This window comes from Hippoglossus hippoglossus, chromosome 7 (genome assembly GCF_009819705.1).
Source record: "Hippoglossus hippoglossus isolate fHipHip1 chromosome 7, fHipHip1.pri, whole genome shotgun sequence".
NCBI lineage: Eukaryota > Metazoa > Chordata > Actinopteri > Pleuronectiformes > Pleuronectidae > Hippoglossus > Hippoglossus hippoglossus.
Genome location: NC_047157.1, coordinates 14,627,667 through 14,640,528, shown reverse-complemented (window position 1 = coordinate 14,640,528; position 12,862 = coordinate 14,627,667). Strand labels below are relative to the sequence as shown.

Sequence of the window (12,862 nt, the reverse complement as noted above, 5' to 3'; positions counted from 1 at the left end):
GATGTCGTGTTTTACAAGGTGCGGATGGTTTCTGGGTATGTATTTGCTCAAATGGAGGCAGGTAAATCTGTGGTATAAACTATGTGACATGTGGTCGACAGCAGGAAATACTGGGCCTTAAATTGGATGCTGCAGACTCCGGCAGATTAAGAGAGGATAGGTGAATGAAAAGGAGAGTTAGAAAACGAGAAGAGGACAAGTCAGATGAGATTGGATGAGTCTTGTCAGGGAGGCCGCAGACGGAAACCTTCAATCCCCAAAGAGAAAGACCAGAGAAGTCTCAGATGGAGGAAACGCAGGAGATGGGTTATCAGACACAAAGGAAGAGAAAAGGAAAGACAGAAAGATGGACAATCATCTGCAGCACTTAAATCTCACTTTCTTTACCCACCCACTTTATATAAAACAATGGCATTATTTGTGCACATGATATCATTTCATTATCCATGGACAAGTTTGATCAGAAGAGAAATACTTACGCCATCGAAATGACCATGAAATCCAGCCAGTTCCATGGATCTCTTAGGAATGTAAACCCGTCTATACAGAATCCTCGTGCCGTGATTTTTACAAGCGACTCAAATGTATAAATTCCTGTGAATGTGTACCTGAAAGACAAAAGTGTTGACAGAATCAGTTCACCGGGCTCGATCAAAGCTCACTCATGAATTTCTGCATCCTCATTAGCTGTTGAAACACCCAGGAAATGACAGAGTAGAGCGTAGGTCAGAGGATACATTTGGAAACATGGAGACAGACAAAACTCTATAATAAACAGTTTTTAATTAAGCAAATTGTTTAAAAGAAAAAGCTATGAATTAGCACAATGGTTTCTCACGTAGAGTTAGCTCTGTTGTTCAACCCCAGTTTGTGCATCCCATATACGGTACATTTGAGTCATTGCCATATTACATCATACCATAGTCGAACCAAATATACCAAAATATAAATACTCACAGCAGTGAGTTGCGATAAACAGCATGCTAACATGCTCTCAGTGACTTTGTATATTTTCATTCAAATATATTGTGTTATTATTTTCCATTTGTTTTACAAAGTAAAAGCCAGGAATGTTTCTAATTTCCAGCTAAATCCAATAAGGCTGCAACTTCGGCAAAAATGTCTGTCTTTCAAGAAAAAAAAATATTTTTGCCCGGGTTGTTACAATAATCGTTAGGGAGGCACAAACTGGGGTTATTTCTTAGGATGAATTTAGCATTGAATGAATTTATTAAAAAAAGAGAAGTGTACTTACTCTACTTGTTTTGACCACTCGGGAGGATCACTAAAGGTCATGAATATACAGTTGGTCAAAATAGTACACATTATGATCATGCTGAAAAGAGTGAGGAGCAGGTTAAGGAAAATGTGGATAGTAGAGGGGAACACAAACATCATAACATAACATAATAATATTAATAATAATAATAATAATAATAACATAATAAGCATCATCAAAGCTATGCAACATCTCTACTGTTTCTTCAGTTTGCATGTTATGGGTTTTCTCTGGTCCAGTCAGTCTGCGACATGGAAAGGGTTAATGTCGTAACAATCTACTCATAGCACTTTACAGGAGGTGGTTATGTGTGCCCTGCACCACAAAAGCCATTATTTCCCCCATGAAATATTTAAATGGTATATATTTAGTGGAAATACAATGGCATGACCAAAACTACAGTAGGGTTTACAGCTGCGAGGCTTTCAGTGCAGAGAGGCTTTACGCTAAAAAAAGAAACAAGGGGAACCTGGGAACTTGCTTTAAGGGTAATCCGAGATGTTAGTTGAAGCTGTGGCTTGTGGCTAACGATGGGCAGAAATGAGGTAAATCTAGAGACAGAAATATAAACTGTTCAGAATAGAAATTACAAAGGGTTTCACTTTTTTCTTTTTGTGACTGCCAGTATTGCAGTGTGTGAGAACAATCACATTGCACACTGGTGGAAGGTGAATACAAATGTGCTGTTAATATAATTTTATCAAGACAAATGTGTCACATTATCATATCTTTATAGTTTATTTTACTTGGAAAGATGTGATGTTAATGTTTTGTCCCTGTAGGAACAGGCTAATATTTGATCTTTTGAAAGATTTTGAGTGGGTTTTTTTGTTAATTCATTCATTTTTGATGTTTTTGAAGATTTGATTCAACTGTATTACTTTTATTAATTGTATTATACTATATGTGATTAATTTAAGAATTCAAATTCACACTGTTAAAGTAAAGTTAAATCCACATTTATTCTTACAAAGTCAAATCTTCTCTTAGTGTTTTGCTGCAACTAATTAAAAACAAAAAAAACAACGATTCTAGTCCAGGTTGTAATCCTGCATATTTTTATCTCTTGATCTACAAAATAACTTCAAAAACATATTATCCAGGCTGTTTCCATATCAAGAGAACATCTCTTTTCTCTCGCTGTAAACTGTTAAAGTATTTTTGATGAATCATCCTATACTTAAGTATACCTACATTTATCCAATTAAATATGATTTGGGGCTAATAGCTCACCACACTTGACAGTTAGCTGGGTCGTAGCAACTAGCAGAGCGATATCACATATGCATTCGGCTCGAGGCTACAGCAGCTGCTATTAGAATAAACACTAGAACACCTGATAAATGCCTGACTGCCCTGTCATTGGTTAAGTTGTTAATGCGTAATGTGGGTCCCAGATTTTATCGATGAAGAAGAAGTAAATGAATTAAAAGAGACAACATCTCTGTCTGCGCCGCATTGATTTTGATGCTGTAACTCTAGCCAGCCGACGTCTGCTGGATCCGTTCCGTTATCAATCAGGGATCGGTTTCAATGTCATTTTCACCGTGTGGTAAATCGCTGGACGGATCTGACCTACTTTATGGAAATGGCTCTACCACCTCTTGAGGTTTTATTTACTGCTCTCTCTCTCTCTCGGGGGTTAAAAGAAATCAGCTGCTGAGTCTTGGTACAGTGATGGATGCCACAGAGTAAAACCATAATGGACTTATTGAGGAGGTCTAGATTACTGCTAAGGATGACTCATCATTTTGGCGAGCCTTTCCATTAAATGAGAAAATGGCCACCGCACGGCTTCCTGTACGCTCTTCCACGTGAGGTAGCCCCCTGAATCTGACTGTATCATAGCGGGCGTCTGTATCCTCTCCTGTAGCAACAGTCACAGGAAACATCAATAGCGGTACACGCAGAAAGACAGAACATCATGAATAATACACATGGACAGGAAAGTCTTGTCTCCGCTGTTAAGACCCATTTTCAAAAAGGATATGAATGTATCAAAATTTTAATAGCTACTCGCCTAACCGGATTTAAAGGACTTATGAAGTACAAGGCAGGTGTGGCACTAAAACGGAAGATTGTCTTCCCTCTATTTAGCACTATAAATGTCTGTGAAGAGAAGGAGAGGAGAGAAAGACAGTATTAATAAATGATAATCAGATCCAAATATGCATACAGTACAGATTGTTATTTAAAACCCTTACTAAAAACAACAGAATTTGTCATCCTATTTCATGCATGCTCACTGCATATATATCACAGCATACATAACTCATACACATGTGAGGTTATTCATAAAAGATAAAGTGGGCATTTGCTTATAAAGTGGTACGCTGTGCATTTTTGTGTCACGTACAATGAGCTGAAATGCGTTTTGAAATAGAGTGAAAATGGCTGCCAGGATGTTTCTAACGTCGGCGGGTTGTCCCAGTCACTCAGTGCTATCCTGCCCATCATGGCTTCCGTGGTTTGAAGAGAGGGAAACGAGCACAGACCAAGAGGAGCTGGCAAGCCTCTTTCTGTGGATAACCTCATAATTGCTTAAATAAAACATGGCGATTTGCTTGAAACTTTAATGAGACTATGTGCATTTGCACAAGTGATATGGGCGCTGGTGCTTTTAACAAGGCCTCCCTCACTACATTAAGCCCTGCAGAGTTGCCAGTTCAGTGGTGAAGGCTGGAGACAGCGGAGTCAGGAGGGAGGAGGAGGAACGAGGAGGAAGAGCTGGAGAGGAGGTGTACAGTAAGAGACCTCATGGTGGTGTCACATGACTCTGACATGTATTCTGTGCATTTCCAAGGTGCACGTGTGGGATGTTGTTGACTAGAAACATAAACATCTCATGGACGAACATGAACCTGAAACAAACAATATTTCTGCCTGCAGGACGACGAGGCACAGATCTGTCACATGACCCTCTGATATTAATTTGACTAAAATCTACAGTCAGCTCAGATCAACCCAGTGAAACATCTTTAGAGAATGTTACTCTCCAGTTTATATTATGGCTCAGAGCAGCAGCCTCCCCCTCCAGTGTTAATACTCTCATATAGATTGTAAACATTCCCAGTCAGCACTGTTGTCAGCTACAATGACACACTTGGAAATGTCCCAGTTGCTGGTAGCATGATATTTCCATTAAATACAACACATACTGTATATCGTGTGCATGTGAATGACCATTACCCATGAACTAATGTGCACACACACATACCAGCGTGCACAAAGCTGAAAAATGAGCAAACCAATGTTGTCATCCACACACACATGCACACACACAACTGCTCTATATGTAGGGAGTCTTTTTTTGTAACGCATGACTAAAGTGCTGCAAAGCTACTGAAAATTTCATAATCCAGAGCTGAGCGAGGAGCAGGGAAGAGAGGGAAGGCAGAAAAAAAAAACTGGGGGGAGACGGAGAGCGAGCGAGGCGGGCAGGCAGCAACTGTATCAGCAGCAGGCTGAGGAGAAGCAGGACAGTGGGAGCCCGAGCGAGGGAGCTGGGCAGAAGACGGAGAAGATGAGGGGAGGGGGGGGGGGATGGGCGGGAGACAGGGAGAGAGAGCGGCTTCGACACAGAGGCTCCAGCCATCAGGCAGCATCTGCATCCATGAGGGCCACAGCAGCCATTCAAAGAGCCCCTTCTTTCAACCCTTGTGGTAAATGGCAAATGGACTCGGTTTAATGGCGCCTTTCATTGACACACACACACACACACACACACACACACACACACACACACACACACACACACACACACACACATCCACACACACACATATAAATGCAGCAATGGCGTAGGGTTAAGCTGCCATGCTAGGTGCGAACAGTAAAATTATGTTTGCATTCGTCTATATTTTCATTGGAGAATATATGATTTCCACTACATGTGATTTGCAGACAAGCCGACGTGTTCTTTAAGACTAAACGTAACATACAACATGCTCTGTCACAAACAATCTCAATCTGCAAATCATTTTCTGTAATTCACGTGACAAATGAGCAGATGTCACCTCTCCTCATCATACACATGCACATGTGTGGTGGAGGAAATCTTCTCAGATTATATTTCAAATTTTCAAAAAAAGATATTAGGCCTTCTAATTAAGGAGGCTCCTCTTACGCACCCGCCCGTCTTCCCCGGCAAAACACATTTCAGTGAACCTGACTGCAGCAGAAGGGAGAGCAAGTGTGCTCATGCATCCTGGCACATGTCACTTTTTCATCCCTGTCCTCACTTCATCTCCCCGACCCTCCCTTCCTCTGTCGTTCCCTCTTTCCCCTCGCCTCAAAAATGATCGGGTCCATCGGCCTCGCCAAGGCTGACCTGGCCTTGCTCAGCTTGGCACCTGCTGAGGCCACCAGCGACGCAGGGAGGGCCTGACGCCGCGTCAACACGCATTCAGCCTGGCTGCCAGCACCTCTCTCTCAGTTATGACACATTCATAAAAGTGACCCAACTGAAGATTTGAGATAAGGAAGATGAACAGCTTTCCTTTTATTTCTATACCTGTACCTGTACCTGTAACCCCCCCCCCTCCTCCTCCTCCTCCCAGCAAGAGAACGTAACCAGAACAGCCGCTCAGTGACAAAGACAGACAGAGCAGCGTTCTTCCATCAAGGTCACCACCTGATCTGACGTCACAGCTGCCAGATCCAAAGCAGCGTCGGCTCCCTTTGGCATTAGAACGAGACAAGATCGAGGGCCGTAATTAGATTTGCCTGAAGCTGAGAGCCGACAGGGCTGCTGGAAGAAGGCAGGAGGCAGGAGGCAGAGACGAGAAGCAAAACATGAGCCTGCGTGACTCGCACGCATCGGTGGCAGTAACACATGGACATGTGTGGAATAAGAGACAGAACTGTGTGTTAGTGAGTGAATTCACCAACAGTCCCACGTAACGCTGGACATGTTTGAATCATTTGAATCGTGTCTCCTCGTGATGTGCTGGACCGTTTGTTACATAACAGTCCGTATGCCCAGTGTAATGTATGAGACACAGAGAGAGAACGTAGATCACACACACACACATTCCCTAAAATAACCTGTCCGGCTAATGACGATGACTAAACTGATTCCGAGCTTGTTTTTCTCTTTATATATTTTAAGGTGCACTGTGTGGAGTTATACAACACCGTTGTCAAAAGTGCAGCCAGATTTAAAAGCAAATGTGATTGGAGGAAACCATTTTGAATAAAAATGCCAATTTTGTTACATAATTCTTTGATAAAAATAGACAACAAACAATTGTTGCCATGGTGGAGGATTCTGCTCAGTCCTGTTAGAAACACACCAGCATTAAACGGACCTCACTTTACATCTCGATTAATGCTGAAGTAAAAAAAAGATTTATGATAAACTATTCTTGCATCTTCTTAAAGTAACAAACAGGTTCTCACGTTGAGAACACAGGAGCATCCTAGAGCATAGATGTCTCTTAAATGGCAAAAAAAAAGTACTTTCCTGATCCTTCAATTCACTCTTTTAATAACTGTGAGTATATATTTCTAAATATTTTATCCAGAGACAAGTTTGTCCAACGAGGGTAAGATGAAGTAAATAGTTGTGGTCGACAGGTACATATGATGACGATGATATTCAGAGACTCTCAAGGTCGCCCAGTCGCCCTCACACTGGGCGTCAGAGATGACAGAAACCCCAGAGAGACGCGTGTCTACTCTTTCTCTGCTGCCATAGATTCATTTTGGAACAATTAGAAAAGTCTGTCATGTGGAACAAACCTTTCAACAGTTACCGCATCTGACCTTTTCCCCAAAGCCCTGCGAGCACACGAGATATATACGCCAGCGTCCCACACTCGACAGCTCAAGTGCTCAACTCTCACACTCCCCAAAGGTCTTCAAGGAGCAAAACGGAATTACGATCTGCAACCTAATCGCAAAGTAAAATAATCCACAATCCACCTGGAGGTCGACCATCACATGACACACAGCGCTTCTAATCTGTCTGCGTGACCTCCTGCCATCATGTATGACTCACCGTGACATCATAAGTCTACTCATGTACTGACCACTGTGTGAAATATTCATATGACACAGAATGTATGCTGATCTATTTAAGTCAAATTATCACCTGAGACACTTGCTCATTCATAATTCAATATATGTAGATTTTTCCAGTTGGGATCGGATTTAAATTACAATCACATGGGGCTAAAAATGCTTTAGATAATGTGCTTTGTACCTATCAATCATTGTTTACTTTATTTATTTAAGGTAAAACAACACAACAGCTGAGCAGTTGCATTTATGTAGTGATGTGGTATTTTGCAATAATAATTGCCAATGGCAACATTACAGGAAATATGAGTGCTTTTTTCCACAGTGTATATTTGTAATTTGAGGTCTTGGAAGCCTGAGGAACAGGGACAAATACCGATCATATACTGTACTGGGGATTGTTTTTTATATTTTAATACTCGTATCAATGAAATCACTTTGTTTCTGGATGTAGACTTCCTTCATTTAGGTCAGCACTGAGGTTTAATACCCAGCCCCACTCAGAAACATCCTTTTTGTTGATGACCTCGTCATGTGTATGTGTTTCAGGTCTCTGTAAACTCACTTTTTGAGAGTTCAGGTAGAATGGGTCCAGGTCCTCCAATGGTATAGCCACCATTCCTTTAGGGATGTCCCCGTAGATGTAGGGCAGGCTCCTCCCAGCCTCCAGGTCGGTGTTGGGCCTTGGCTTGTTCTCGTCATCGTCGTCACGGTAGCTGCTGTCCTGCTTGGGTGGCTTCTTGTTTTTCTCCTCAGCGATGCGCTGCTCAATGATTGCCAAAGATTCCACAGTAAACTTCTTGTAGCTATTAGGTCCTGGCGGTGCAATAAGGGGTAAAGCCATGTTTTCATCCTGCAGCTACTTGGTCTTTAGGTTTGTACCATCCACAGTAACAGCTCTGCAGGAAGTGGAGACAGAGAAGAAAAGTCAAACAACAGGCCGATCTGCATGGACTGCCAAAATCATTCTCTAAATAAAAAGGAGCTCACATCTGATATGCTAAGCATGTTAGTCAATGTTTCTTTAAATGAGCTATATAACTTTTTCATCAATAATCCTCAAATATATTTATCCATGAAGAAGAAATTTGGAAATTTGACAAAAGAGAGAGTGAAAGAACACAGACACCTAGAAACATTCTGCTAAAAAAACAAAAAAACATTTACACATAGATATGAAGTCCTCTATTTCATATAGAAATGCAATATATCAATTTTACTAAACGTAAAATAGAAATTAGACAACATAGGACAACATAGCCTGAAAGTTGCATCCCTGCCACGTCATTTATTTACAAAATGTACATTTTACAATTTGCTGGTTTCCCTTGATATACGTTAATGTAAAAACACACTATAGCTGTTTAATAAAGAAATGTTTTTCTAACAGATGACATAACAAACCATGTTTTTCTGTCTGTGTGTCTGTCCATCCACATTCAGGGATTCACATGCTCCTTGTTAAATTGTTTACATGAAACAATATGTGTCTCAAAATTGCTGCCAATGGACAAATATATATATATAGAGAGAAAGATTAAAGATTATCTCTTACAACATCGTATATTTTGTGCACACAGTTAAAACTAAAGTAAACTAAGCTGATTAGATCTTGATATGTCAAAGTTTAAGATTCATACAGGCAGAGAGGAACCCAAAAGCAAAAAGTAGAAACATGAGCAGAATCAACAAAAACTGTACAGTATAATGTTCTACATTATATTTAACAAGCTACCTAAACCTTGCTCACTTCCTGGTTTCCAATTTAATCCAAGGATATGGGTGATGTATCACTGTATTTTAAGGTGTTAAAGTTCAGCAGATGTCAGACGTGTTTCTGTAACATGAGTTCAGGTCATTTTAGAAAGAAATATCTCATTTTATACATTTTATGGTTCATGAAACGGCTTTATTTTATATATGCTATTTTGTTCTCAAATCTCATATGTGTAATTCAAATATTATTATATTATAGTATTCATGATTCTTGATGCTATACTTTCTTATGAAGATTGTGAATCGTATGAAAAACTTAAAAACTTATATTATGTATATGAGACATTTTTCACCACTCATGCTTCGTGTTGGGTTCAGGCACCAACCGTTTAATGGTCTGATTAATTATGGTCCAACTTTTTTTACCCAGTGCTGGAAGCAAGTTCTGAGTCACATGATGATGAAGACAACAGAGCCTTTTCAGTTTTTTTTTTTACTGCTTATGATTTTTTAAATAGCTGCAGAAAGGCTGACGGAGAGCACAGCACGCTTAATGCCTGCATGACTCAGTGGAGCCGCTCTCCAACACACTCAGATGTAAAAGGGGTATGATGGTTACATGACAACTGTTCAAGCTGCAGGACATTTCAGGGTCAATGTACTAATGTGAGGCAGAGCTGAGGGGGAGAGGAGAGGGGGTGTTCAGGGGAAACGAAGCCCCACCTGACACCGACACACACTGGCTATTTGAAGGATGATAAATCTACTCAGATAATCAGATCTTTTGGCACATTCTCAACACAAGACCCGTCCCCTTCCTTTGCATTATATTGCACCCATTGTATCAGGCTGCTCACGAGCCTTTGTTTTTTTCCAGGGGAAGAGAGGAAGGTGGATCCAGCCTTTCACAGCACAATCAGCCATAATCACTAGGCCTGTCACTTGCCTGCTCCCCTCTTGCATAACACAATCTAATTAAACATGCTCGACGTGCAGAAGCTGATATCACACAGGATAAGACTCCACTCTATCTGTGTGTGTGTGAGCGTGTGTGTGTGTGCGCGTGTGTGTGTGTGTGTGTCTGTGTGTGCAACATGCAGCCTGTGAACCAAGACGTCTGATTTAAAATGGACCCCGGAACCTCACAGTCACTGAGCCTTCTGGTGCTCTGCTGGCGCTGTCCGCTTCAGCACCACACGGAGCGCGCACGCACACACACACACACACACACACACACACACACACACACACACACATACATATAGACAGTCATGCACACATGCACACGCTCGGACACGCTCGATTGAATACATGCAGGGTTCATACAGAGAAAAAAATCATGACCGATGTGAGTGGATAAAGCAGCAGCAGGCCCTTCGTGTTGGAGCTCGGCTCTCGACGCCTTCAGGCCTGAAGCAGTTTATCCTTCATCTCTCTCCAATGTTACCTAGTGACAACAAGCATCCTGTTGTGTATCATATGGGGCCACACATTAATTTCTACATCCAGGTTTGACAATGCAGTCTTTTTTTTTTTTCCTACAGAGAAGAAGCCTCCAGGACCTACTGGCACCTTCTCGGTCTTTTTTCCCCCCTCAGAGAAATGGAGACTTGTTTACCAAACGCTGTTAATTAAAGAAGGGAGGGCCCCGTGGACGCCATTATGTGCTTCGCGAATATATATATCATTGGATAGAAAAGTCCTGCTCAGCCACACACACACACACACACACAGACACAGAGAGAGATAGAGAGAGAAGCTGGAGGCTACACTGCGCAGAGAAGTGGCCCGCTACATATCGGTAGAAGCAACATTGCTGCAGCGGGTGGTTTGTATGTTGGAAAATGTCACACTGGAGTATAAACGCGACCGTGTGTCAGTCAAAGTCACGAGTGTCATAATAAACATGTGTGATCGCCCCTCTATTGTTATTCAACACGAAACGTGGAAGAAAACACGTTTTTTTTTTCCCCTGTGAGTTTTGAAGGATCCGCACCACACCCGTGAGGCCATGTCGGCTGCCAAATCAATAAGGGCTCCATCCGTGCAACGATATAGCCTCGATGTACGAAGCTAAACGGCAGCTTACACACACGTCTCCAACATGACACGGTCACCGGGACAAACACGACCACCGCGGCGGTGCCACACCAAAAAAAAAAAAAAAAAAATCACCTGGAGGAAAGATTTCCACAGCTACACATGACGGAAGGAGGATCAGGCTACTCACATAGCATCAGCCCCTTTCTCGAAGCCTGGTGGTGAATCGAGTGCAGCGTCATGTCATCCAGAGGTTTAAAAGAAACCAAATGTGTGGATAAAACTGCAAGAGAAGGAGCAAGTTGGGGGTTTTTTTGGGGGGGGGGGGGGGGGCTGTTTTTGCGCCGGAGCTGTCAGACCGCGCTCTACCTGAAGCCTAGAACCTGCGAGGCATGTTCTCCCCTAAAGCTCTAATTAATGCATCGGCTGCTCGACGACACCGTTAATCCGATAGAAAATCCTTGTCATCGATGTCAAAACACAGATAAATAGGTGTCCCCCTCCTCCTGCGCTACAGTCCGGCAGGATGGATGCTCGGCAGACGAAGACACCTCCTCTCCTTCCATCCCGGTGCCCAAAAAAAATTGAGTAGTGTGCAGCTCTGCGACATTTACGCACGGATACCGACGAGGAGAAAACCCACCCTCGCCCAACATCACATGCAGCCCTTTGTCAAACGGTTACAAAAGATGGATACTCACTTTGCCAGCGTTACAATGAATCCGGAGAGCTGTGGCAGGACTGCAGATGTGGGAGAGATTGGGGAGAAACTGCGGTTGTCGCCATATTGTTGCCGCTATCTCCCCCCTTCAGTGTCCCTGCATAATTGATGACTCTCAGTAAAATGCGAGGGGAGTGTCGGCGGGTGCGTTTGGTGAAATCCTAAAGGTCATTTGGGCCTGAAGCCTCCAAACCCCAGAGTGCGCTCCGCTAAAATGTACAGAGGTCAATATAGTGTAGAGGCGCAGGGATGAGACCGTGCGCAGAAAACATGCTCACGGTTATTTCAGACTTCGGTGAGTTTGTTGTGCAGGAATGTGCAGGACGTCAGTCACAGGCATGTTCCAGAAAACATACGAGTTTAAATACACATACAAATATATTCCTATATGACAATTATATCCCATGCAATCAAATTAAGGTTTTATTCTATTGTAATTCATTAAAGTCATGGCAGTTGTATTAATGAAGCACATTTCATACACAGAGGTAGATTCAAGTGGCTGTACGGGGACAAGCAATCCATTAAAAAAAAATTCAAATTAAAAGAGATTAAAAAGACTAGAATAGAAGAAGTAAAAGCACTTAAAAGGTTCAAATCTGTATTAAAATTAGGAAAAAAAGTTGAAAGGGTAAAATAATACCAATAAAATAGGTAGAAATGTGCGAAATGATCAAACAAAATACAAAACGATAATGGTTTGACCATACATTTTGTGAAATAGTGTAGTTAGTAAGAATCATAAAGGCTTGTTTGTTTGTTGGACAGTTTTGGTGAGAGTTTATTTTGAAATATGGACCATTTCCTCCTGAGTTATTATATAAGTGTTTTCATGTCCCCTCTGCAATCTTTATTATTACTTTGCACTGTAACAATGTGCAACAAGTGACACGTGGACACGTCCCTGCATTACCATCTGTACATCCCTGCTTCATGCTGTTGTTAAAACGATGTGTAACAATCTGACACACACCAACGTGGTAGGACAGTGATGTCAATGGAACATGATGCTTAATGACTGAAACTGGAACACTGCTTTCTTTTCAAAGAGTTACATAAAAAGATTCAAATTTGCTATGACTTTA

General features: G+C 41.9%; 1 protein-coding gene across 7 annotated transcripts in view; it reads right to left on the bottom strand.

Annotated features, from left to right (window-relative positions):
* scn8aa (sodium channel, voltage gated, type VIII, alpha subunit a) overlaps window positions 1–12,015 on the bottom strand; it is a 43,346-nt gene extending 31,331 nt beyond the window's left edge. For 4 of the 7 annotated variants that reach the window (XM_034591083.1, XM_034591081.1, XM_034591087.1 and 1 more), the window contains exons 1-5: window positions 11,247–11,684; window positions 7,866–8,199; window positions 3,270–3,388; window positions 1,256–1,345; window positions 480–608 (exon numbers count right to left, since the gene is read on the bottom strand). In XM_034591083.1, the coding sequence (XP_034446974.1) occupies window positions 480–608; window positions 1,256–1,345; window positions 3,270–3,388; window positions 7,866–8,144 (617 nt within the window). In that variant the 5' untranslated portion in view covers window positions 8,145–8,199; window positions 11,247–11,684. Of the gene's footprint in view, window positions 1–479; window positions 609–1,255; window positions 1,346–3,269; window positions 3,389–7,865; window positions 8,200–11,191; window positions 11,686–11,757 lie in introns of those variants that run through there. The other 3 variants (XM_034591082.1, XM_034591085.1, XM_034591084.1) reach the window with 3 other exon arrangements.
* Between the last annotated feature and the right edge of the window lie 847 nt (window positions 12,016–12,862).